Source organism: Carcharodon carcharias, chromosome 10, assembly GCF_017639515.1.
Source record: "Carcharodon carcharias isolate sCarCar2 chromosome 10, sCarCar2.pri, whole genome shotgun sequence".
NCBI classification, from domain to species: domain Eukaryota; kingdom Metazoa; phylum Chordata; class Chondrichthyes; order Lamniformes; family Lamnidae; genus Carcharodon; species Carcharodon carcharias.
Genome location: NC_054476.1, coordinates 34,701,519 through 34,728,613, shown reverse-complemented (window position 1 = coordinate 34,728,613; position 27,095 = coordinate 34,701,519). Strand labels below are relative to the sequence as shown.

Genomic DNA, 27,095 nt, shown 5'->3' with positions numbered 1-27,095 from the left:
AGATTTCCTTTGAAAAAGCACCATGGGATTTGACACTCCTTCAGTACTGCACTGGGAGTGTCAGCCTAGATTTTGCACTCTAGTCCTTGGAGTGGAACATGAACCCACAACTCCGAGGCGAGAGTGCTACCTAAGAGCTAAACTAAGCCATTAGAGGATGCAGGGAAATGGGATCACAGAAGAGAGCACAGTTGAGAAGCTGGCACCAATACACACACAATGGACTGAAAGGTGATCTTCAATGTTATAATTTCTATAATCACGCATATAATATTTGGAAAGGGTCTTGGTGGAGTGAGATATTGGTAGAGCAAGTCAAAATGTTTGCAGAATGGACATTCTGTTCATAGAAATTGGTGACTGTACAATTTTAGTAATTTAACGTCATTGCATTTATCTAAAGGTATACTCAGAGTAGTTATTTTGAAGTTTCTTTAGATTTGTTTGGACCTTTTTGGCCTCAGCTTGAGTATTGTGTACAATTCTGTGCCCCACACTTCAGGGAAGATGCAAAGGCCTTAGAAAGAATACAGAGGTAGTTAACCAGGATGTTACCAGGGGTGAGGGGCTTCAGTTATAAGGACCCCTCTCCTCGGCTAAGAGGGTTCCAAAATGTTGGGAGGTTTTGATAAAGTAAAGAGAGAAAAATGATTCTGTCTGGCGGGTTGGTCAATAAGCAGAGGTAATTGATTTGAAGACATTGACAACAGATCTGGAAAGGAGTTGAGAATTGTTTTCACTTAGAGTTGTCGGGATGCGGAATAAGTGGTGGAACTGATTCCATAAATAATTTTAAAAGGGAGTTGCACAGGTACTTGAGAATGAGGAATTTAGTGTTAGCGACAAAAAGTGGGATGAGGGGACTAAGCATAACTGCTCTTCCAAAGAGCTAGCACAGGCACCAGGGACTGAAGGACCTCCTTCCATGCTGCAAGTTTCTATGAATATCTAGTGGATTTGAGACAGGAACACACACAGGACTAGAAAGACCCCTGAAGTTCATCATTCCACACCAGCAAAGAGCAGTTGGATCAAATAACCTGATTTCGTGCTGTATAATCCGTGCAATTGACTAAAATCCCGTAACCAAACTCCCTCGAGTATCAAGCCCATAATCCATTGATAGATGTACATCGTGGGTTTCATTTAGGAGTATTTTTTTTTTTAAAACCTGAAGGCAGCACAAAACACTAGAGATATGACTTTGGTCCTGCTCCATCTTAAATGTTCGAAGTAAATTCAGAGCCCATTCAGTTCTGAATTTAACATGTATGAATAGAAGTAAAAGCTGAAAATGCTGAAAGTACAATGTTTCCGGCTTCTGCATAGAGAAATTAAATTATCATCTTTGAACCCTCCCTTATTTAATCTTGGGCTCATTTTACTCTGAGGACTCAGATCAGTGAGGATTCTCTGTGTCACATCTGCTCACAATTGTTTTTCAGGACAAAAGTTCTTTTTTAAAATTATTTATTCACAGGATGTGGGAGTCAACGGCAAGATTCATCCTTAATTGTGCTCAAGAAGGTGAGCAACTTTTCTGAACAAAATTGATGGCTTGCTAGGCCATTTCAGAAGGCAATTAAGAATCAACCACATTGCAGTAAGTCTAGAGTCCCATTTAATTATAGCTAAGGATGGAATATTTTTTCTCTAAAGGACATTAGTGAACCAGATGGGTTTTTATGACAATCAGGTCGTTTCATGGCCACCATTACTGAGAATAGCTTTTTATCTCACACTTATTTAATTAATTGAACTCAAATTCTTCATCGGCATGGTGGGGTTTGAACTCGTGTCTCCACATCATTAGTTCAGGTCTCTGGATTACTAGCCCAGTAACATAATCACTGTGCTACTGTTCCAGCTTTTTCCATAGATTTCTCCTAGTTGGGTGGGGCAGTGGTGCGGGGCTTGGGTGGCAGGGGGTGGTGGTTTTCCTGGAGTGCATAACCAGCAAGTCACAACAGAAATTATGCTGATCTTTCTATCCACAGCTTACGCCAAGATTTTCCAAAGGCCTTATTAACATAGAAGGAAAACATAACACCACTGTAAAGCAAGTGGAAATCAAAGTAAACAAGGAAAGCACCAAACCAAGGCTACAATCTTTAATTATGATAATTAATGTTTGAAGCCACCTTTCCATCATTTACGCACATTAAGAACAGCATGCTTAAAATCTTGCAACTGTGGATGTTTTTTCAACTTTTAATGCAACTCATGCTGATGACATCAAGATGTTGATGAAGCATTTTTGCAAAAGAGACCGAATGTGGTACACAAAGAGGGAAGAGCGTGTGACCCACAGTCACACGGAGCCACAGGTGTAGAAATAACATCCTTGTAAGACAAATGGATAGAAATTGATGCCCTCAGTGAACCTGGAAGTCTGGGAATCCAGCGTAAAAACCTACCTGTTTAAAAAGTGTTTGATTTGATAAATTTATCAGATTACATCCAATTCTTAGCATACTTATTTTCTCTAGAGAGTTAAAATGACTAACTTCGTTATTTTGGAGACAGGTTAAGTTTCAGTTACCTTTTGCATTTTATAGTTTCTGAACTGTACACTCCCCCAAGCTCGTATTGGAACAGATCATGAGACAAAACAATTCACTGAGGCAGTAACCCCCATCAACCAACCACCCCCACTTTGCTCCTTGCCTCTGGGAGGTTATAAAAACACCACATGTGGTGGAAACCAGCTTGGATAACACATCGAAAACTGTCCATAACCGATCCAAGTTTCCAACTGAAGCACACTGAATCAATTAAAACGATTCTGAAACCCAGCACTCTCCCTCCATTGTGCTTGCAGGTTCTCAGCTTTAAAAGTCAAGAGCTAAATGATGTATGCATTCTTAATAAAATTTACACGGAAATTGGAGACACCAGTTGAGGTAAACTTTTATGAGAGAGCTCCTAGTTTGAAATTGTGGCCCAAATGCGTTTGAAATTACGTTGGTTGGGTTACAGTTTAAGCCTCAATGAAGGATTATTTGCATTAACACTCGCGTAAAATTTTACATGAAACAACACAAACAGGCAGCACAGTAGATTTTTTTCTTTCCATTAAAACTGTCTTTTAACGTGTTTAAGTGCAGTAAGCTGTGCAGTTTATTAATACAACCGAAAATGGGTTTATCAGCAAAAAATAAGTATTTTTAATAAGGGTATCCAGGTCTTACCTTGACTAAAAATCACTGAAAATAACTTTTAAAATAAACAACATTGAACAATTTAGTAGTCAGTTTCTTAGCAAATTCAATAATTTTTTGACATGAGTAAGTTGTTAAAGTGTGCGACGCTTGCCTGTGGGGGTCTTGTGGTGCAGTCGCTGCTTCTGGGCCAGAAGATCCAGGTTCGAGTCCCACCCCAGGCCTTGATGACCAAGGAAGCTGCGTTCATAACGCAGCCGAACAGGTTGAGTATCCACCTGCAAATCATTCAACACATGCCAATGGCAGGGGGTCGGAGCTGGAGAGTTTCCGAGTCAGCCATGCGATGGAAAGAACGATGGAGCCTCTTCCATCACAATCCATAGCTCCAGGCTACAACACATGCAAGTAAAAGTGCCTGTTACCACGGCAACTTGGATTCAGAATGAACTGTAGCACACCACCACCACTCCTGCTTGTGAGAAAATGAATGCAATTTGAAGAGGCTTCTTGAACCAGGTGTAATCAGCGAAATCTTGCAATTTTAACCCAGGGGTGTGGCCAGTTTTGTGGGCGGGGCCTGAACCAGCTGAATCTTGAGCCAGTGTAAAGAATCGCGGGAAACACGAGCACCAGTGGTTTTTGGGTGCAAATAATTGATGATTCAAATTTCTCAATCTTTTTGAGCTAGCTCTGACGATTCTGCACGGATTGTACGGATGTCACTGGTGCAAACGATTGGAAACCCAACTGCTCAATTTCTGCTGCAGGGTGAATCAACAGACATTCAAGCAGAACGTGATCACCACTGTGACACAAGTCTGGGGCTGCCCTTTTGAAGCTTGAATGTGCTCTGGTCAGGAAGCACCTTGAACACTGGGTCGAGCTCAAATCACTGAAGCACAAGGAAACATTCGCAATTCCTGGAAGGGTGTCGAGAAGAGCGAAGAGGCTGATTTTCACGACTGATATCAATCTATTTTTGTTTGGCAAGGGCATCAGGAAATAACAACTTGCATTTATATAGAGTCCTCAACATAGAAAAACACCCCAAGCATTTCACAGCAGTGTTATCTGTCAAAAAATTGTCACACAAGCCCAAGGAGGAGCTATGGGTAACTACTTTGGTGAAAGAGATAGGTTTTTTAAAGCGGTCTTAAAGGAGGGGAGAGGGGTACAGAGGAGGAGGTTAGGGAGGTAATTCCAAAACTCAGGAACACCAATGGAGGAGTTAAGCAAGTGGGGAATTCCATATCCAGAATTGGGGTGCAGGGAGCTTGAAGGGCTGTGGGTGTGGAAGAGGTTACCAAGATACGGTGGGGTGAAACCACGGAAGAATTTGAAAACAAGGGTGAGAATTTTAAAATTTTGAGGGCTTGGTGCACTGGAAGCCAATGTAGATCAGTGAGCATAGGGGGCGATAGTTGCATGGGACTTGGTGTGCATTAAGATACGAGCAGAGATTTGGATGGCCTCAAGTTTAAAAAGGGGACAATGTGGCAGCCCAACCAAGAGTGTGTTGGAATAGTCAAGACTAGAGGTGACAAAGATATGGATTATGGATGAGGCTTTCAGCAGCAGATGAGCTGAGGCGGGGCAGAGTCAGGCAATATTATGGAAGTGGAAATAGGTGGTCTTCGTGATGGCATGAATATGTGGTCAGAAGTGCATTGTGGGGTCAAATATGATACCAAGGTTGTGAACAGTTTGGTTCAGCCTCAGACAGTTGCCAGGGAGAGAGATGGAGTCGACTGCTAGGGAGCCATGTTTTGAGGGGGGATCGACAACAATGGCTTGGGTCCTGCCAATGTAAAATTAGAGATTTCTTCTAATTTAGTACCGGATATTAGAAAAGCAGCCTGACAGTTTAATGACAGTGGGGGATTTAAGAGGTGATGCTGAGGTAAAGCTGCGTGTTACAAGCAAGTATAGGAAACAAATGTTTTGCTTTTGAATGATGTTTCCTACTCCTGTGTTCCATCATTCTATGATTCTAGGGAAAGATAGCAGCCATTTTGTACACAGTAAGATCCAAAAATAGCAAGTTTAATTTATTCATTCATTCATGGGATGTGGATGTCACTGGCCGGGCCAGCATTTAGCACCCATCCCTAATTGCTCTCGAGAAGGCGGTGGTGAGCTGCCTTCTTGAGCCACTGCAGTCCATGTGGTGTAGGTTAGGAAGTGAGTTCCAGGATTTTGACCCAGCGACGGTGAAGCAACAGTGATATATTTCCAAGTCAGGAAGGTGAGTGACTTGGAGGGGAACTTCCAAGTGGTGGTGTTTCCATGTATCTGCTGCCTTTGTCCTTCTAGATGGTAGTGGTTGTGGGTTTGGAAGGTGCTGCCTAAGAAGACTAGGTGAATTCCTTCAGTGCATCTTGTAGACGGTGCACATTGCTGCCGCTGTATTGGTGGTGGACGGAGTACCATTTGTGGATGGGGTGCCAATCAAATGGGCTGCTTTGTCCTGCATGGTGTCAAGCTCCTCGAGTGTTGTTGGAGCTGCACTCATCCAGCCAAGTGGAGAGTATTCCACCACATTCCTGACTTGAGCCTTGTAGATGGTACACAGGCTATGGGGAGTCAGGGGGTGAGATACTTGCTGCAGGATCCATAGCCTGACCTGCTACTGTAGTCACATTATTTATGTGGCTAGTCTAGTTCAGGTTCTGGCCAATGGTAACCCCCCAGGATGTTGATAGTGGGGGATTCAGTGATGGTAATGCCATTGAATGTCAAGGGGTGATGGTTAGATTCCGTCTTGTTGGAGATGGTCATTGCCTGGCACTTGCATGCAGGAGTACCTGACACTTGTGTGGTGTGAATGTTACTTGCCACTTGTCAGTCCAAGTCTGGATATTGTCCAGGTCTTAATTGCATTTGGACATGGACTGCTTCAGTATCTGAGGAGTCATGAACGGTGCAGGACATTGTGCAATCATCAGCGAACATCCCCACTTCTGGCCTTATGATGGAAGGAAGGTCATTGATGAAGCAGTTGAAGATGGTTTGGCCTCGGACACTGCCCTGAGGAACTCCTGCAGTGATGTCCTGCAACTGAAAAGATTGACCTCCAACAATCACAACCGTCTTCCTTTATGCTAGGAAAGGCTCCAACCAGCAATGAGCTTCCTCCCTAATTCCCATTGACTCCAGTTTTGCTGGGGCTCCTTGATGCCACACTCTGTCAAATGCTGCTTTGATGTCAAGGGCAGTCACTCTCACCTCACCCCTGGAGTTCAGCTCTTTTGTCCACGTTTGAACCAAGGCTGTAATGAGGTCTGGAGCTGAGCGGCCCTGGTAGAACCCAAATTGTGCTTCAATGAGCAGATTATTGCTGTCAAGCGGCACTTGCTTAGCAATGTCGATGACCGCTTCCATCACTTTACTGATGATCAAGAGTACGTTGATGGGGCGGTAATTGGCTGGGTTGGGTTTGTCCTGCTTTTTGTATACAGTACATACATAGCTGGCAATTTTCCACATTACTGGGTAGATGCCAGTGTTCTACCTGTACTAGAACAGTTTGGCTAGGGGCGCATCAAGTTCTGGACCACAAGTCTTCAGTACTATTGCCGGAATGTTGCCAGGGCCCAGAGCCTTTGCAGTATCCAATGCCTTGAGCTATTCCTTGATATCACGTGGAGTGAATCGAATTGTCTGAAGACTGGCATTTATGATGCTAGGGACCTCCAGAGGAGACAGAGATGGGTCATCCACTCAGCACTTCTGGCTGATGGTTATTGTGACTGCTTCAGCCTTATCTTTTGCACTGATGTGCTGGGCTCCCCCATCATTGAGTATGGGGATATTTGTGGAGCCCCCTCCTCCTGTGAGCTGTTTAATTGTCCACCACTATTCATGACTAGATGCGGCAGGAATGGAGAGCTTAGATCTGATTGGTTGGTTGGCGGAATCACTTGGCTCTGTCTTGCTTGCTGCTTCAACTGTTTGGTGTGCATATGGTACTGTTTTGTAGCTTCACCAAGTTTGCACCTTATTTTTAAGTATGCCTGATGCTGTTTCTGGCATGCCCTCCTGCATTCTTCATTAAGTCTGGGTTGATCCTAGTGTTAATTGGCTTGGTGTTAATGATAGAGTGGGGGGTATGCTGGGCCATGAGATTATAGATTGTGGTTAAGTACAATTCTGCTGCTGCTGATGGCCCACAGTACCTCATGTACTGATGGCCCTGTCTTGAGTTGATATATTTGTTCAGAATCTATCCCATTTAGCACAGTGGTAGTGCCAGACAACACGATGCAGGGTATCCTCAATGTGAAGGCGGGACTTCATCTCTACAGGGACTGTGCAATGGTCACTCCTACTGATACTGTCATGGACAGATGCATCTGCGACAGGCAGGTTGAAGAGGATGAGGTCAAGTATGTTTTTTCCTCTTGTTGGTTCCCTCACCACCTGCTGCAGACCCAGTCCAGCAGCTATGTCCTTTAGGACTTGGCCAGCTCGGTCAGTAGTGGTGCTACCGAGTCACTCTTGGTGATGGACATTGAAGTCCCCCACTCAAAATACATTCTGCGCCCTGGCCATCTTCAGTGCTTCTCCAAGTAGTGTTCAAAATGGGGGAGCACTGATTCATCAGCTGAGTGGGACAGTACTTCCTTGCCCATTTTTGACCTGGTGTCATGAGATTTCATGGGGGCCAGAGTCGATGTTGAGGACTCCCAGGGCAACTCCATCCTGATTGGGCAGGGATGATGGTTTCAGGGACATTGGCTGTAAGGTATGTTTCTGTGAGTATGACTATGTCAAGTTGTTGGTTGACTAGCCTGTGGGACAGCTCTTCCAATTTTGGCACTAGCTTGCAGATATTAGCAAGAACGACTTTGCAGGGTCGACAGGTTTGGGTTTGCTGTTGTCGTTTGCCTAGGTCGATGCCGAGAGGTCTGTCCGGTTCCATTCCTTTTAGACTCTTCAGGGGATTGATATAACTGAGTGGCTTTGCTAGGCTAATTAAGAGTCAACCACATTGCCGTGGGTTTGGAGTCACATGTAAGCCAGACGAGGTAACGATGGCAGATTTCCTTCCCTAAAGGTCATCAGTAAACCAGATGGGTTTTTATGATAATTGATAACGGTTTCATGGTCATCATTAAACTTTTAATTCCAGATTTCTATTGAATTCAAATTCCACCATCTGCTGTGGTGGGATTCAAACCCAGGTCCCCAGAGCATTGCCCTGGGTCTCTGGATTACTAGTCCAGCGACAATACCACACCACCTCCCCCAGAACGAATGACTGGGTAATCGGTTATCAGACATTAGATGCAAGCTTGACCCATTGAATATATACATCTGATATAACATCTGGGTCCACATCACATTTTTTCAGCATACGTGCTTAGGATATTAATTTTAGAGAGATATGTTTCGATATAAATATAAAGGCAGCTAAACCCATCAAATTACTGGTCCCTCCACTGACCTTCTGTATCAACACTAAACACTGTCAGGCCAAAACCAACACTATTCTACAAGGAGTTGTCAGCAGCAAAACAGTAGGAATCCCTTCAGGATAAGCCCTGGCTCTGGGCAGTGAGATCCATAGCAGTCCTCTGAGTATGTCCACATGCTAAACCTCAACAGAAGCAGACTGCACTGCACAACAGACATGGACCACACTGCACAACAGATTTGGACCCCAGTCCAATCAGCTCTTGCACAGGGCACAAGACAGCCTCGGTACAAGTGCTTATTTCACTTTTTAAAATCAGAGTATTTTTTGGGTTTCATCAAATGATCCCAATTTGACACCGATGCTTGTATGGTTGACTGACCTTAAAAGCATTTGGATCATGTTTCATCATCTCCTTGGTACTTTTGCCTTTTTTTGAGCACAGGGAGATCCATTCAACATGTACATCTGGTACAACATCTGCAACAATGCAATATCCTTTCTTTGTTGGGAAGAAGATTTTTTTTTCATAAAACAGCTGATTCCTTAATAAAAAATGCTAATAGTGCTTGGAGAATTGCCAAACCTAGACAGCACAGCGTTTTGATTTTCAAAGAAGTGAACAGCAATGAAGGAGGCCATTTGGCCTATCATGTCCTTTGAAAGAGCTATTCCGTTAGTCCCACTTTCTCCGCTCTTTCCCCATAGCACGGCAAATTCTCCTCCCCTTCAGGTATTTCTCGGATTCCCTTTTGAAAGTTACTATTGAATTTGCTTCCACAACTTTCATACCTCACTGTATAAAAAAGATCTCATCTCCTCTCTGGGATTTTTGGCCAACTGTTTGAAATTTGTGTCCTCTTGCAATGGAAACAGTTTCTCTTTATTCACTCTATCAAAACCCTCATGATTTTAAACAACTCTATTAAATCCCATCTTAACCTTCTCTGCCCAGAGTACAATCCCAGCTTCTTTAGTCTTTCCATATAGTTGGAATTTCTACCCTTACATTGGACTAAGACCTGATTTGGAACACACATGACAGCAACCTCCCAACCACGCAGAAAATAACCTGAAGCACAGCATGAACCATGAGTGAACAACTCACCTCATGCAAATCCAACATCCAGCCAAGTCAAAGATTAGAAAGGTCTCCAGTGAGAGGGGGTTTGAGGCAACGATTTGCATTTATATTGTAGGGCCTTTGATACTTTAAAATGTTCCAATGCACTTTACGAAGAGCATTATCGAATAAAATTTTGACTCTGAGCCACATATGATGATATTAGGACAGGTGATCATAAGGTTTTAAGGGGCATCTTAAAAGAGGGTGGAAAGATGGAGAGGCCAACATTAAAACAGATCATTACCACATTGCTGTTTGTGGGAGTTCACTGTGAGCATATTGTCTGTTGCATTTCCTACAACTGCGACAATGCTTCAAAAGTACTGAATTGACAGTAAAGTCCTTTAGGACATCCTAAGGTCATGAAAAACACAGCTTGCAACCCATTCAAAGGGGCAGTTGCACGCCTGTCATGATCAATGAAAAATTAGATTGATTTTCATTGCTAGCCAAGGTTAATGCATATGGTGCCAACCACAATTTTGTAAGGACGAAAATGGGTACAATACCCCAATTTTCTTCCTTTTGGGAGGAAAAGAAGTCTCGTGACTTTTCATGAGATCATCTGCAAGGTCTTGGCCCTCAGTTTTGAATTCATTAGCGAGCAAACTTGGAAATGCAGTTCCTTAGCATGATCTATCTCAGAGCACAGCATGAAGTGCAGGTAGCTCGAACTTGGAGCCCCTGGGAAATGGCCAAGTACTCTGAATCATTGCTGCTTCTCTCCATTGACTTTCCAACCTGGGAGTCCCCACTGGTAGCTAACGTACCGCAGGAATACACCCTCCGTGGTGTAGGTCACAGGAATAACACAATCCCTTTACTGCAGCTATCTGGTAGTCAAAAAGGATCGAAACAACAACTTGCATTGAAAGTAGCAGAATAAATCACCCCAAGGCATTTCAGGGGAACAACGAGAGTGAGCCAAAAAAGGAGACATAAGGATAAAAAACTTGGTTTTTTAAGGGGCTTTAAAGAGCATCTTAAAGGAGGAGAGAGGGGTAGAGGGGCAGAGAGGTTTAGGGAGGGAATTCCTAGAGCTACAGCTCAGGAAGCTGAAAACACAGTCGCCAATGGTGCAGCAAAGGAGAAAGCGGATGCAGAAAAGCCCAGAATTGGAGAAACACAGGGTTCGGAGGGCTGTAAGGTTGAAGAAGATTACAGGGATAAGCAGGGACAAAGTCATGGAGTCATTTGAAAACAGGGATCAGAATTTTAAAATCAAAGCGCTGCTGGACCAGGAGCTGATGCAGGTCGGTGAGTGCAAGGGTGATGGGTGAGAGGAACTTGGTGCAAGCCAGGATATGGTACAGCAGGGTTTCAGAAGAGTTCATAATTTATGCAGGGTGGAAAATGGGAGAGGCCAGCCAGGAAAGCAGTAGAATAGTGGAACCTGGGGGCAACAAAAGCATAGAGCAAAAGTATGGCTAACCTCACTTTTCTGCAACTCATCACATTCCCGGTGGTCCTTCTCTAATCCAGCCAGCTTAATTTTCAGACTTGAAATCTCAGCCATTAGATCCAGTTTCTGGCTCTCCAGTGCTGTCCTGCTCAGCAGTTCCTAGAAACAGCAGGAAGTTGCATTTTCAATCTCAAAATTCTTTTCCGTTCCCACATCAAACCCCAAAGACATAAATGGAATTACGCCAAAAGACCAAGTATGATTGATGCCTGATGGAGGGTCCTGGCCCCAGTTTGTGGGTAGACTAAATAAGTTTACTCAGCAAATCTCCCAGCCATCATTTGGGTACCAGCAATGTGGGGGTGGGGGGGTGTGTGGGTGGTGGTGGTGGTGGGGACAACGGGTGCAGGGGGCAGAAGACAAAATTTACAGCTTTGCTGTTCTTGTTGACAGGCCCTTTCTGTATCAAGAAAGACACAGGGCTAAAAGCAAGGTTTTTTCTGACGCTAATTGGACACTGAGTCTTTGTCCCATGTTACACAGACGTTTGTTAGTATAATCTTCCTGAATGCACAAAGGCAGAACAATTGTGAATTGTGGGGGAGGTGCTAACCTAGACCATTCGGGGAAGCCAAAGCATAAGGAAAGAGGAAGCGGTGTTTATCAGGATCTAACTCCCTGCTAAAAAAAAAACCTCCCTCTTCCCTCATTGCCAACTAGAGTACGATGTTTCGAATGTGTTCAAAAACATTTAGATAACCTTGTTTTAATCATTTATAGAATGGGAGAGTCATTGGCAAGGCCAGCATTTATATCCTCTCCCTAAATGCCCTCGAGAAGATGGTGATGAGCTGCCTTTTTGAATCGCTGCAGTCCATCTGTTGTAGGTACACCCACAGGGCTGTAAGGAAAGGAATTCCAGGATTTTGATGCAGCAATAATGAAGGAGCAGCTGATATGGTTCCAAATCAGGATGGTGTGAGACTTGGGAGGGAACTTACAGGTGGTAGTGTTCGCATGCATTTGCACTCCTTGTTCTTCTTGATGGTTGAAGTTGCAGGTTTGGTATGTGCTGTCAAAGGAGCCTTGGTGAGTTGCAGCAGTGTATCTTGTGGATGGTACACACTGCTGCCACAGTGCACCAGCAGTGGAGGGTGTGAATATTTAAGGCAGTGAATGGGGTGTTGATCAAGTGGCCTGCTTTGTGCTGAATGATGTTGAGCTTCCTGTTGTTGGAGCTGCACTCATCCAGCCAAGTGGATAGTATTCCAACACACCAGATTTGTGTCTTGTAGATAGTGGACAGGTTTTTGGGAGTCATGAGGTGAGTTACTCATTGCAGAATTTGCAGTCTCTAACCTGATCCAGTTAAATTTCTGGTCAGTGGCGTCCCCCAGGATACTGATGGTAGGGGATTCAGTGATGGTAATGCTGTAAGTTTTGCGAGTGGAATCTCCTTCTTTTAACGGCACAGATCAACATTCCCCAACTTTGGTGCTCCTGGTTTTCAATTATTAATTTTGAGATGGCAGGGTGCCCCATATTCATCGGCCCAACCCCAACAAACTTATTATTAAATCTGCTTCCACCCCCCTTTCAAACTGTGTACTCCAGATCATCATATCTCACTGCATTTAATTTTGCCAATCACCTTGAATCTGTTCCTTCTTGTTTCTGACCCTTCTGACACCGGAAACAATTTCTCCTTATTTACTCTACCAAAGCCCTTCATGATTTTGAACACCCTATTTCAAATCTTCCTTCCCTGCTTTAAGGAGACTAACCCCAGCTTCTCCTATCTCTCCACGTAACTGAAGTCTCTCATCCCTGGGACCATGCTGATAAATCCCCTCTGTACCCTCTCAATGGGATAACTGGCCAATCTCTGCCTTTGTGGCCCACTGAGGTGCTACCGGACATCAAGTGAAGCTCAAGTTCATGTGCTGATTTTAAATTTGCTGATTTAAATATTATCAGCTGGTGCGATGAGTGCCGACTCTCTGCCTTCCCTTCACAGGGCGAACTGGGCAGATTCATAACTGGGGCAGAGGCTGGATAATTGCAAAGTTAAGTGCTGTTACAGAAAGAACTTGGTCCGAGTGATCTCCTGGACTAGTTTTGACCACCTGAGAGTGTCAGAGAGGAATTTCTCAGTGTAATTCTTCTCGTGTGTTTTTTCTCTAGTTTGCTGTTTCTCCCGGGACTACATGACTGTTTGCGGTGGGAGGGGTAGAATGATGCTCCAGCCATTATGTCGTGGGCCAGGATCAATGGAGCAACTGTTTTTTTTCTCCCGTCAATCCATTTTAGATGTTCTTGGAGATAGGTGTAAAGTCTAGGCATCAGTTGTGGCTCATTAGGGAGCTCGATCAAAGACCTTCATGGTTTTGAACACCCTCTTTCAAATCTGCCTTCCCTGCTTTAAGGAGACCAACCCCTGCCTCTGAGTTAGGAGGCTGTGGGTTCAAAATCCCCTCCTGAGCTTGAGCACAAAAAATTTAGGCTGATACTCCAGTGCAGTACTGAGGTGTTGCCCCTTGTGGATGAGACATTAAACCGAGACCACCCACTGTCCCTTCAGGTGGATATAAAAGATCCCATGGCCACTAATGTGAAGAACAGCAGGGTAGTACTCCCCCGTGTACTGGACAATTTTTATCCTTCAACCAACATCACCAAAAAAAAAAAATTATCTGGTCAATATCACCAGTGCTGTTTGTGTAAGAATTGGCTGCTGCATTTCCTATATTACAATATTGACTACACTTCGAGTGTTTCACTGGCTACAGGCACTGAAGGACATCCTCAGGACATGAAAGGTGTTATAGAAATGCAAATATTTCTAAAAACACCAATAGAAATTCTAGGTTTTATCACAAGAGTTATAGAACATAGAAGTCAAGAGCCAATATGAAGCCTTATTTAAGCTTGTTGGTGGGCTGTTTCCAGTATTGGCTCAGGCTATAGGAGGACATTGAGGCTTTACTGAAGGGATAACACACATTCACTAGGGTATTGCTTGGAATGAGAAGATACAAATATGAAGGAAGATTTGAAAAATTGGGCCTTTTTTAATTAGAGCAATGTAGATTATGGGGTGATTTGAAGAAAGTGTTTAAAGTTATGAAAGGATAGGACAGGCTAGATAGAAGTGGATTCTTTCCGGTCATTGAGGGGTCCAAGAATGAGGGGCCATAGGCACAAGGTTGACAGGTTGATACTTGGATCAGAGAGTTGGAGAAACCCTTTACACCAGAGTTGTGAGGATTCACTTCCAAGATTTAAGGCAGAAACTGTGTCAACATTCAAGATTCAAATGGGTAGGTGGAGGAAGGAAGATAGGTTGAAGGGCTATAGGAACAGGTTAGCTAAATTTGATTGGAACTGCTGTGTTACATGATGGTTTAAATGCTGACATGGACTGGTTAGGCCAAATGGCCTGTTTCCATCTTGTAACCTGTGTATTTGTAGGATTTTTTTTTCACCAATGGTGCAATAACACTAGGAACAGCTCTTCTGGTCCCTTCCCTCCAATCCAAACAGGATAGCTCAGCAAATAACAGGGATGGGTTTAGGGCTGAGGTTCTAACATTTCAGATCCGCTGGGTTGGGGAAGGGCAGAAAAAAAATATAACTTAAGATTTTCAGCTTTAGTCCTAAATTCCTTTCCTGAAATGTGAAACAATTCTCTTCTTATATTCTGCTTATTAAGTATCCTCATTACTGTATTTCCTTCAGCAAGTCATGTGAAATTCTTCACTACTGGTGACCTTAATAGCCTCTTACAATCTCAACCTTCTGACTTGATTCATTTTAACCTTTTCATGTGTTGTTTTTACCTGCTTATCAGCGTGTCAGCCATGGCTTAGGGGGTAGCACTCTCGCCTCTGAGTCATGAGGTTGAGAGTTCAACCCCAGAGACCTGAGCTCCATAATCCAGGTTGACATTCCCAGTGCAGTACTGAGGGAATGTTACACTGTCAGACATGCCCAATTGCAGATAAGGCATTAAAACGAGACCCCATCTGACTTCTCTGCTGGACAAAAAAGATTTCATAATACTATTTCAAAGAAGAGTAAAGGCAAAGACGATTTCCCTCCGGTGTCCTGACCAATATTTATCCCTCAACCAACAGATTATCTGGTCATTTTTGCATCGTTACTTGTGGGACAGTGTGTGCAAATTGACTGTCATGTTTTCTACGTTACAATAGTGACTCCACTACAAAAGTACTTCATTGGCTGTACTTTGAAGTCATGAAAAGGTTCTTCCTTTCATTATATATTTGGATGTTTGGTACAACTCTCTGACCAGAAACTCCACAAAAGCAATCCTCAATTTCCATTGATTTTGATCCTGCTCCATGAGGATGAGGTGCAGCTCATCAGAAACCCTCATTGACTTCCTCTCTCCAAACAGCAAAGAATCTGTGAAGCAACTGCTCACAAACTGCTACAAATAAAAGGTGTACAAAAACTCTCACTAATCTCTTCCCCCTCTGATTTATACTTGCGCAGATTCTAGAGTGTTATTCAAAATGCATCATGGAGACAAAGCTCTCTTGCAGGACAGAAGGCAGCATTTGGCCCTTCAGACCTGTACAAGCACCTTCCCCCTGCTCTTCTCTCATAGCCCTGCATTTTCTTTTCCTTTTCAAGTATTTACCCAATTCCCTTTTGAGTTACCACTGAATCTGCTTCCACTGCCCTTTCAGGCAGTGCATTCCAGATCAAATCTTACTGCGATTAAAAAAAAATACTCTCATTTCCACCTGGTTCTTTTGTCAATTACTGTAAATCTATGTCCTCTCAATATTTATTTCAGGCCTGTCACATGCCTGTCACACACAACAGCTGTGTGGACACTGAACTTTACATCCCCCCTCTCTATCACATTAGAACAAACCATGCACTGTGGTGGGGGGAAGCAGGGTCGGGATAACAACAGTCACTTTCCGGTACAGACTCTCGCCATTCTTATAATCTGATTGCAGAATAGATTATTTACAACCGATTCATAACCCCTCCCAAAAATGTGAGGCAGAGTAGGAATAATAGGATGGAGGGTGATTACTGAAATTCTTGTTCCCACAGCAGTGAGTTGCATCTTTCCAACGTCACACTGAACCTTTGAACACCTCCTCTTGGAGTATAACATTTGCTCCAAGTCAGCTATTAAATCCTTCAGCCTAAGAGTGAATTAAATCCTATGAGTTTCCTCAGTATAGACCACTTTTAAGTTAATGTTATCAGTAAGTACAAAGGTGAATAGCGGATTCAGGTGAAAAAAGGAAATTCTCTATTGTTTAATAGAGGTTTTTTTTTTAAGACATACTGTGGGTAGGTTAAGCTCCCTTAATTCCCAGGAATCTTACTTTACGAAGCTCTGATTTTAGTGGCAGCTGTTGCTCAGTTGGTGACATTTTCGCCACTGCTTCAGAAGGTTGTGGGTTCAAGTCCCCCTCCAGGACTTGAACAGAAAAATGAAAGCTGAACCTCCAGCATAGTGATGAAGGAATACTGCACTGCTGGAGGTATTAAACCGAGGCTCCTCTGCTCTCAGCTAGGCAAAAAAAAAAAATCCTGTGGCACTATTTAGAAGAAAAATAGGGGAGTTCATCCCACATGTTCTGGTCAATATTTAACCCTCAATCAACACCACAAAAATAGATCATCTGGTCATTATTACATTGCTATTTATGGGGGCTTGCTGCAAATTACCTGTTGTGTTTCTTACATTGCATCAGTGACCACACTTCAAAAAAATTCTTAATTGGTTGTAAAGCACTTTGAGAAATCCTGGGGTCATGAAAGATGTTTTATAAGTGCAAACCTTTCTTTACTGATCTGGGATATTGGTCTCCAAAAGTTTTAACTGTACAATTTCAAATAATCGTGACAAGGGTGTACAACAAGGGCACAACCACGCACAGGCAAGCTGCTGCCTTGCATCCTTGAATAACGCAACAAAGTTCAGTTTAAAAGAGTGGAGAACTCCAGGTTTCGGTGTGTTGCTGATATAAAGTAAAAATAGAAAAGTGGTGAAATATAAGATGGTTGTGTGTGTGTGTGTGTGTGTGGGGGGGGGGGGGGGGGGGTAGTTGTTGAGCTGGATAGAGGGCCAGTGATAGGTGGAGATTGACAAAAGATGTCACAGACAAAAGGACAAAGAGGTGTTGAAGGTGGTGATATTATCTAAGGAATGTGCTAATTAAGGGTAGAAAGCAGGACAAGCAAGGTACTGATAGCCCTAGTCGGTGGTGGGGGGGGCGGGGGGTGAAGGGAATGGATTGAAATAGACTAAAAGGTAGAGATAAAACAATGGATGGAAATACATTTAAAAATAATGGAAATAAGTGGGAAAAGAAAAATCTATATAAATTATTGGAAAAAAAAGGGGAGGAAAGGGGGTAGGGATGGAGGAGAGAGTTCATGATCTAAAATTGTTGAACTCAATATTCAGTCTGGAAGGCTGTAAAGTGCCTAGTTGGGAGATGAGGTGCTGTTCCTCCAGTTTGTGTTGAGCTTCACTGGAACAATACAGCAGGCCAAGGACGGACATGTGGGCATGAGAGCAGGGTGGTGTATTGAAATGGCCAGCGACAGGGAGGTCTGGGTGTTACTTGCCCTTAATTAGCACATTCTTGGATAATATCACCACCTTCAACATCTCTTTGTCCTTTTGTGTATGACATCTTTTGGCTATCTCCACCTATCACTGGCCCTCTATCCAGCTCTACACCCCCCCCGCCTCACCCCTTAAAAAAGTTTATATTTCACCTCTTTTCTATTTTTACTTAGTTCTGTTGAACAGTCATATGGATTCGAAACATTAACTGCGTTCCTCTCCGTAGATGTTGCCAGACCTGCTGAGTTTTTCCAGGTATTTTTGTTTTTTTTCTCTTCTACAAATAGTTCCTTGGGATATGTCTACCTGAGAGGGTAGACAGGAACCTCGGTTTAACACCTCATCCAAAAGACAGTGCCTCTGACAGTGCAGCACTTCCTCAATACCGTACTCAGGTGTCAGCTTGGGTTTTGTGCCCAAGTCTCAAATGCAACTTGAATCCACTTAGAGGCGAGAATGTAGGACAGCTGGACAAATTCTTCCCCAAAAATGTTTGGTGGGACTAAAGAGGGAGGAGGATGGGCAGTCAGGGGAGAGAAATTTATAAGGATTTGTGTGAAGATGTGAAAGCATAAACACTCCCTTTGAAGCAAGATTTACACTCTATTTTGCAGTAAGGCACAGTTCAAACTATTTTATCGCCAGGTTTCCAGTTTCTGGCACTTATTGTATGGTAAGTGATAGTGGTGAGGAGCCTATTAGCCTGATAGGATCAAATACATCATTTGCAAAACACTCAGAGCAGGAACATTAACGCACCTTCTTTGAGAAATAGGGCAACAATGAAACACGTGTCAGCAAAAGTAATGAGATAATATTTAATGCCAGCCTTGCTTCATTGAGTAGCACTCTTGCCTCAGAGACAGAAAATCATGTGGTTTCAAGATCCATTACAGAGATTTGAGTACAAAATATAGGTTGACAATTCTTTCACCCAACCACTGGTGGCTCTGGCTTCAGCTGTGTAAACCCTAAGCTCCAGAAGTTCCTCTTTATATATCTTCAACTCTGCCCTAAATCCTTCCTCAAAACCAACCTCTTTGAACAAGGTTTTACTCATCTGTCCTAACATTCCTTGCTTTGGCTTGGCATCACTTTTTGTCTAAGTAATACCTTTTTACTACATTAAAGGCACTATATAAATGCAGGTAGTTGCTGCTGCAGGCAAAAAGTTATAGAGGCTAGAGTCAAGACATGAGATGAGTATTATCAAGGCACATTGTATAAATATTCTTCAATGTTAAAGGGACTATGTAAATGCAAACTGTTGTTGTCATTACTGATGAAGCATAAAACCTTTCCTTGGAGCTTGTCCAAGAGTGAGTGAGAGGAGCTGGAAGAATATCCCCAGATGCTGGAGTTAAATAAACTTGAGCTTAATATAGAATACTAATGGATAACATCTGCTAGCTTTGTCTGGTGTAAGCATACAGTATTTTACCTACAATGACCACAAATTCTAGCTACGGCCCTCCAATGGGACCCATACTGGACCTTTGGCTTACAACACGATGAAAGATTGAAGTTGGGACAAGAAATTACAATTCATTAGAAAACTGGGGTTGTTCTCCTTGGACCAGTGAAGGCAAAGCGAAGATTTGATTGAGATGTTGAAAATCATGATGTGCTTTGATAGAGTAATTAAGGAGAAACTGTTGCTAGTGAGAGAAAGGCCGGTAACCAGAGGACACAGGTTTAAGATGCTTGGCAAAAGAACCAGAGGGGGAGATGAGAATTATTATTATTATTTTTTTTTTTACACAGCGAGTCGTGATCGAGACTGTGCCTTCTGAAAGGGTAGTGGAAGGATATTCAATAGTAACTTTCAAAAAGGGATAGGATACATAATTGAAGGGGAAAAACTGGCAGGGCTATGAGGGAAAAATCAGGGGACAGTGGGACTAATTGGATAACTCTTTCAAAAGAAGTGACACAGGCACAATAGGCTGAAAGGCCTCCTCCTGACTCAATGGGCTCCTCCTGTGCTGTACGATTCTATGAAAAAGAGATATCTGAAAAAGTCACATTTCAGAGAGATTGTATAAATGTATCCATTGGAAAGAATGAGGAAACCACACAGCTGCTTAGACTGAACGAAACGGTGCTGCAATGTTTGAGATTCTTGTTACTGCCACCGAACCTGAAGTTTAAACGGAATCTAATCAGATTAGAAGGTTTGGCATCAAATGGAGATGACATCACCAAATCACTGGGGATTCGAGTGGTCGAACAATGTCATGTGAAAAAGTATAAAACTAGGAACTCAAAGAAATTGGGAATATTGTGGCAACATCTTTTAAATGAGACGTTAAACCAAGGCTCACCCCCATCCCTCTCTGGGAATAGAAAAGATCTCACGACATTATTTTGAAGAGCATGGGAGAGTTCCCCGTGACATCCTTGCCCAATATTTATCCCTCAATGAGCATAAAGGCATATAAATGCAAATGCTCCTCCTTTTTTCTTCAATGTTAAAGACTAACAACGATAACAACAACTTGCATTTACATATGACCTCTTCTAGTACAAATGTGTACCAAGGTACTTCACAGAGGTGAAATTGGACAAAAAAAACAGCTTGCTCAAAGATGTAGGTTTTAAGAAATGCCCTAAAGGAAGACAGAGGGGTAGAGAGGTGAAGAGGTTTAAGGATGGAACTCCAGAGGTTAGGGGTCTTGGCAGTGAAGGCATGGCTGTCAGTTGTAGAGTAAAGGAAGTGGGGAACGGACAAAAAGGTAGAATTGGAAAAGTGCAAAGATTACAGAGTGTTGCAACACTGGAACACATTGTAGGGATGGGGAGGGGAAAGGAAAGGAATGCAGGGCTTTAAAAACAATTTTTATATTTGAAGCACTGGGAAACTGGCAGCCAACATAGTTTGGCAAGGAAAGGGCTCATGGATGAGTGAACAGGACCTAACACTAACAGCAGTAATTTCAATGAGCTGGTTTAATTCTTTATGGCGCTAGTGATGAGATTGTACTCTCAGATTGGATAATGAACTCATTTATTTTGGTGGTAATTGCAGAAAGGGCCATGAATGCAAAAACCACATGCATTAATTTTTGAACAACGCACATTGGTCTCTGTACACAGAATAGAACTTCGTGTATTCCCTTGTCCAACTGACACTTCTCTGCACTGTAAAACATCATGTTGCATTAATGTGGCCATCATATTCTTTCATTTCCTTCAAAGCCAAAGGAACAATCCTTTTAGATGCTGCAAGCCAACACTTGCACATTAGTATGGCTGCCTGCAATGATGTCACAGGTCCCAGCCAGAATGGAGATGATTGGGTAAATTCTCTTCCCATGACCACACTGCTGAAAGTAACTGGGATTGATTGAATGCTCATCATTATTATTATGGAGCTATCCTCAACACACTGCATTTTGTTGGAGAAAATGCCCTTTTAATGGGAGACTCTGCTGTATTTCAGTCTGGCTTCTGTTTGCAGTAGTCGCAGAGACTCATTTTCACAGAATTGTATTGGTGAAGGAGGCGGCCATTTGGCCCATCATGCCTGCACTGGCTCTCCAAATGAGCAACTCATCTCATGCCATTCCCAAGCCTTCTCCCCATAACCCTGCACATTCTTCCTTTTCAGATAATAATCTAGCTCCCATTTGAATGCTTCAGTTGAACATGCCTCCACCATACTCTCAGGTAGTGCATTCCAAACCCTAACCACTCGGTGCATGAAAAAGTTTCTCTTCATATAACCTTTGTTTCTTTTACTAATTTACTTTAAATCTGTGTCCTCTTGTTCTCAGTCCTTTCACAAGTGGGAACAGTTTCTCCTTATCTACTCTGTCCAGACCCCTAATGATTTTTAACACCTCTAACACATCTCCTCTCAGCCTTCTTTTATCTAAGGGAAACAGTCACAACTTCACCAATCTATCGTCATAACTGAAGTTCCTCAATCATCAAACCATTTTCATGAATCTTTTCTGCCCCCTCTCTAATGCTTTTCCATCCTTTCTAAAATGCGGGGCCCAGACCTAGACGCAATGCTCTAGCTGAGGCCAAAGCATTGACTAAATTTAACATAACCTCCTTGCTCTTGTACTCTATGCCCCTATTAATAAAGCCCGGGATACTGTATGCTTTACTAACTGCTGTCTCCACCTATCCTGCCATCTTCGATGACTTACGCATATATACACCGAGGTGCTTCTGCTCCTGTACCACCTTTAGAGTGTACCCTTTATTTTATATTGTCTCTCCATGTTTTTCCTACCAAAATGAATCACTTCATATTTATCTGCATTGAACTTCATGTACCACCTGTCTGCCCATTCCACCAGCCTGTCTATGTCCTTATTCTACACTACCCTCCTCACAGTTCATAATGATTCCAAGTTTTGTATCATCCCCAAACTTTGAAATTGTGCCTTGTACGCCATGGTCTAGGTTATTAATATATATCTTGGAAACCAAAGGTCCGAACATAGACTGCTGGGGTACTCCAATACAAATCTTCCTCCAGGACTAAAAACATCCATTAACTCTGTTTCCTGTCACTCAGCAAATTCCATATCCTTGTTGCTACTGTAGCTTTTATTCCATGAGCCGTTACTTTGCTGACAAGTCGGTTATGGAACACTGTATCAAACACCTTTTGAAAGTCCATGTACATCACATCAACAGCAATGCCCTCATTGACCCGCTCCGTTACCTCTTCAAAAAACTCCAAGTTAAACAGGACTTTCCCTTAGGAAATCCAAGCTGGCTCTACTTAATTAACTATTAATTTTGTAACTATTAATTTTGCCGAGTTATTATTTCCAGAAGATTCCCTACCACTGAAGTTAAACTGATTGGCCAATAGTTGCTGGGCTTATCTTTACACTTTTTTTAACAAGGGTATAACGTTTGCAATTCTCCAGTCCTTTGGGACCCACCTGAGTCTAAGGAAGATTGAAAAATTATGACCAGTGCCTCACAATTGTTTTACTCACTTCCCTCAGTATCCTTAGATGCATCTCATCTGGTCCCTTATCGACCTTAAATACAGGTAAGCTATCCAATACCACCACCTTTTCAATTTTAAACATATTTAGTGTCCTCCTCTTTTACCATGGCATGCATAGCATCTTCTTCCTTGGTAAAGACAGATGCAAAGTATTCATTTAATACCTCAGCCAAGTCCCCTGCCTCCACATGTAAATCTCCTTTTTGGTCCCATGCCTCCTTTTATCACCCTTTTACTATTTATATACCTCTAGAACATTTTGGGATTCCCTTCTATGTTAGCTGCTAGTCTCTTTTCTTATTCCTTCTTTGCTTTTCTTACCTGTTTCTTCACCTCTGAACATTCCATATTCAGTTTGGTTTACAGTTGTATTTTCTATTCACATTTGTGATAAGCATACTTTTTCTTCTTTATCTTAATTTCTATCTCCTTTGTCAGCCAGGGAGCTCTGGATTTCTTTGTCCTGCCTTTCCCTTTCGAGGGCATATACCTTGACTGCGCCTGAATCATCTCTTCTTTGAAGGTAGCCCATTGATCAGCTACTGTTTTTCCTGCCAACCTTTGACTCCAATTTCTTATCCATTGAAGTTGGCTTTGCCCCAGTTAATTTTTCTAACTCTGAACTGTTCTTGTCCTTTTCCACAGTCAGCCTAAAACGTATCATATAATGATCACTGTCCTCAAAGTGTTCTCTTACTGACACTGTTCCCTACTTGGCCCACCTCATTTCCAAAAATCAGCAGTGCCTCCTTCCTTGTTGGTCTGGACATATACTGTGAAAGAAAAGTTTTCTGCACATAATCTAGGAAATCTTGCCCCTCTCTGTCCTTTACACCTCTATTATCCCAGTCTATTTTAAATAGATTTTGTAGGCTGTTTGCTTTAGTGTGCTGTTTAGTCAGTCACTGGGGCACAGGAGGAGGCTATTCAGCCCTTCAAGTCCATGCCAGACTCTGTAGCGTGTTTGCATATTTAAATAGATTCTGTAGATTGTTTCTGAATTTCACTGTTTAAAGATTGTTTACTTAGTTAACAGAAGATTTTTGTTGTAAAATAAATTGATTGCTGTTAGCCCTACCTTAATCCTGCCCCATTTTGCCTCCAACTCATTGATGATCACAGTGGTGCTAAGAGACACTCCTCATATTTATTGCTACATTCAGAATCTTAAAGGGCGTCAATACCTTCCTGCTTGGGACTAGTTTCGGGCTCAAGAACTGCCAGACAATTGTTTCTCCTAAAATGACTCCTTCAGCTACCATACCAGAAATTCTGCATTAAAGCAGAAATTAAGAACAAGGGGAAATAATCTCAAAATTAGAGCTGGACCATTCAATGGTGTTGTCAGGAAGAACAGAACAGGCAATGGCATACTCTTGCTCCTAAACGCTATGTTCCTGTGACTCCTTCACATAAAAGGATAGTGGAAATCTGGATTTCTCTCACCCAAAAAGTTGTTGAGGCTTGGGGTCAATTGAAACTTTCAAAACTGAAAATGGTAGATTTTCATTGAATAAGCGGATCCAGGCATATAGAACAAAGATGGGGATTTTGAGTTGAGGTACCAATCAGCCATGATCTAACTGAATGGCATTGCAGGTTCAGGGGGCTGCATGGCCACTTTCTGTTCCTAAGTCCTGAATATGCTGTTAGTGGAGGATTTTGCAGTTTGCCTGTAAAATCCACTTGCTCGACATTGATACGAATATAGGTGTGTTGCACATGTACAAATCCCATTAAAAACAAAAGAACATAACACAGAACATAAGAAATAGCAGGAGTAAACTCTATGGATCCCTGCGCTTGCTCCACTATTTAATACCGCCATGGCTGATCTTCTGCCTCAACTCCACCTTTGCACACTTTTCCTATATCCCTTGGTTTCCTTAGAGTCCAAAAATCTATCAATCACTGCCTTGAATATACTCAATGATTGAGCTTCCACAGCCCTCTGGGGTTGAGAATTCCAAAGATTCAGAACCCTTATGAAAAAATTCCTAAATGGCTGACCTCTTACCCTGAAACAGTGGCCCCTAGATATAGAATATACATTTACATAGAAAAGTATGTTACAGTCACAATAATAAAAAGCCAAACAAGTATGAACTAGTCAGATCAGATCTTGTTTCTTGGTCCCAATATTTCACTGATGTCTCAAGTATTAAAAACAAGAGTTTATGCAATGCCTGCCTGTCACATTTAGATTAGTTCTTCTGGTGCTTTATGAAGTAAGGAGGAAAAAAGCATGCTATTGGAAAAAACATTCTTGTGTCATCTGTTAACATAGCTCCCACATTAATCAGCCAACGAGTCTGATCATGTACAATGAAAAGGTACTTCCTACCAATCAGAGGTCACCATAGCAAATTTTTTTCCTGAAATTATCTGACAACAGAGAATCAGAAGTGGCCATGCAGCCCATCCTTCCTGTTCTGGCTGTTTGAAAGATCTATACAATTAGTCTGACTCTTCTACTCTTTCCTGTGCACAACCTTTCCTTTTCAAGTATTTATCCAATCCCCATTTGAAAGTTACTATTGAATCTGCTTCCCTCGCCCTGTCAGGCAGTATGTTCCAGATCACAACAACTCACTGCATCAAAAAAAATTCTCATCTCCCTTCCGGCTTTTTTTTTGCCAACTACCTAAATCTATGTCCTCTCTTTATTGACCTTCCTGCCTGGTGAAACCTACCCTAGTACTGGAAGAGAACTCTATATGTATACATACACGAGCAGAGCCTTTGCTTCACAATGGGTAAGTATTGTAGGTTTTATGATTGGACTATTTTAGATATTCTCCTGGCCAGCTTCCCATCCTGCACCCTCCATAAACTCGAGCTTGGCCAAGCCTCTGCCACTTGTCTCATGCCAAGCCCCATTCACCCATCACCACCTGTGCTCATGGATCTAAATTGGCTCCCAGTCTGGCAACGCCTTGACTTTAAAATCCTAATCCTGATTTTCACGGGGCGGGGGTGAGGGTGAGGGGGAAAGAGGACGAGCTACGATGCTGGAGGCAGTAAACTGTCGGTTATCAGATCAACTGCTCAGCGCACAGCCCATCATTTTCCATTACTATCCCCTCGATTTTAAAATTCCAATCCTGTTTTTTAAACTCCATCCCCCTCCCCCCACCCTCACAGCCCCATGGCCTCACCTCTCCCTATCTCTGTAATCTTCTCCAGCCCCACAGAGATTTCTACACTCCTCCAATTCTGGTCTTCTGCACATCACAACTTTAATCTGAAGGCCGTTCCTTCAGCTTCCTGGGTCCTAAGCTTGGAATTCCCTCTTTAAACCCCTCCACCTCTCTATCACTATTTCCTCCTTTAAGAGACAGGCCTTAAAACATATCTCTGATCAAGCTTTCGATCATCTGTTCTAATTTCTCCTTCTGTGGCTTGGTGTCAAATTTTGTTTGTTAATCATTCCTGTGAAGTGCCTCGGGACATTTAACTATAGTAAAGATGCTGTATAAATGCATGCTGTTTTACAAGTGCGGAGAGAAATAATACCTAGACACGCTGCTGAAGTATTTGAAGTACTCCAGGTTCCCACAGCACACTTTTAAGTACATTTTTGACCCTGTACTGGAGTTGCACTCAGCATACAGTGAGTGTGCAAGATTCCAAACATCTGTTCCAGGTCAGATGTCTATTATAAGCAACCACAGCATGTACATCACCATGATGTATGAGTAACAGTATAACTGTGTTCTCCTTTCGACATTGCTGTCAGCTGTGGTTCAGTGGCTAGCACTCTTGCCTCCGAGCCAAAAGGTTGTGGGCTCGTGTACCACTCCAGAGACCTGAGCAAACAACATAAGCTAAAATTCCCAGTGCAGTGCTGAAGGTGTGCTGCATTGTTGGTGGTACTGTTAAAACAAAGCCCTGTCTGTCTGCCTTGTCATGTGGACATAAAAAAAATGGTCACAACTTTAAGGGCGGGATTTTCTGGCCCCGCCCACCGCCGGTCCACCGAAAGCCAATGGACTTCTGGCTGGGGCACCAAATCTCCCCTGGCGGGTCCTGCCATGACGGGGCCGTGACCAATATTTATCCCTAAATCCAAAAGTGTTGTAGTGTGGCCGAGTTGCCTATTTGCAATAGGATTGATTTACAGACAACTTTCTAAGTGGAAACATTAGGTTTATTTACAACGCAGCCAGCAACAACTACATGGGTGCTTTCAACTCCATCTCTATCTCTACACTGACTGTGGAGGTAGCCTGTGCAGCTATCACATTGTTTTACACAGATCATGTGATCTTACATCACAGGGCTATTCTTAAAGGTACAGTCCAACATTTAACAAAATCATAAAAACTACATTCCTCCCCCTTTAACTTTGCTGTACATATTGTATTTATCTCATGAC

General features: G+C 42.7%; 1 protein-coding gene across 15 annotated transcripts in view; it reads right to left on the bottom strand.

Annotated features, from left to right (window-relative positions):
• Positions 1-27,095, bottom strand: part of LOC121283058 (liprin-beta-2-like) — a 312,826-nt gene that overhangs the window by 75,745 nt on the left and 209,986 nt on the right. For 14 of the 15 annotated variants that reach the window (XM_041197066.1, XM_041197067.1, XM_041197065.1 and 11 more), the window contains one exon: positions 11,139-11,267. The exons of the other annotated variant lie outside the window; for it this stretch is intronic. In XM_041197066.1, coding sequence (XP_041053000.1) covers positions 11,139-11,267 — 129 coding nt within the window. The remainder of the gene's footprint in view (positions 1-11,138; positions 11,268-27,095) is intronic. 15 annotated transcript variants of the gene reach the window in all.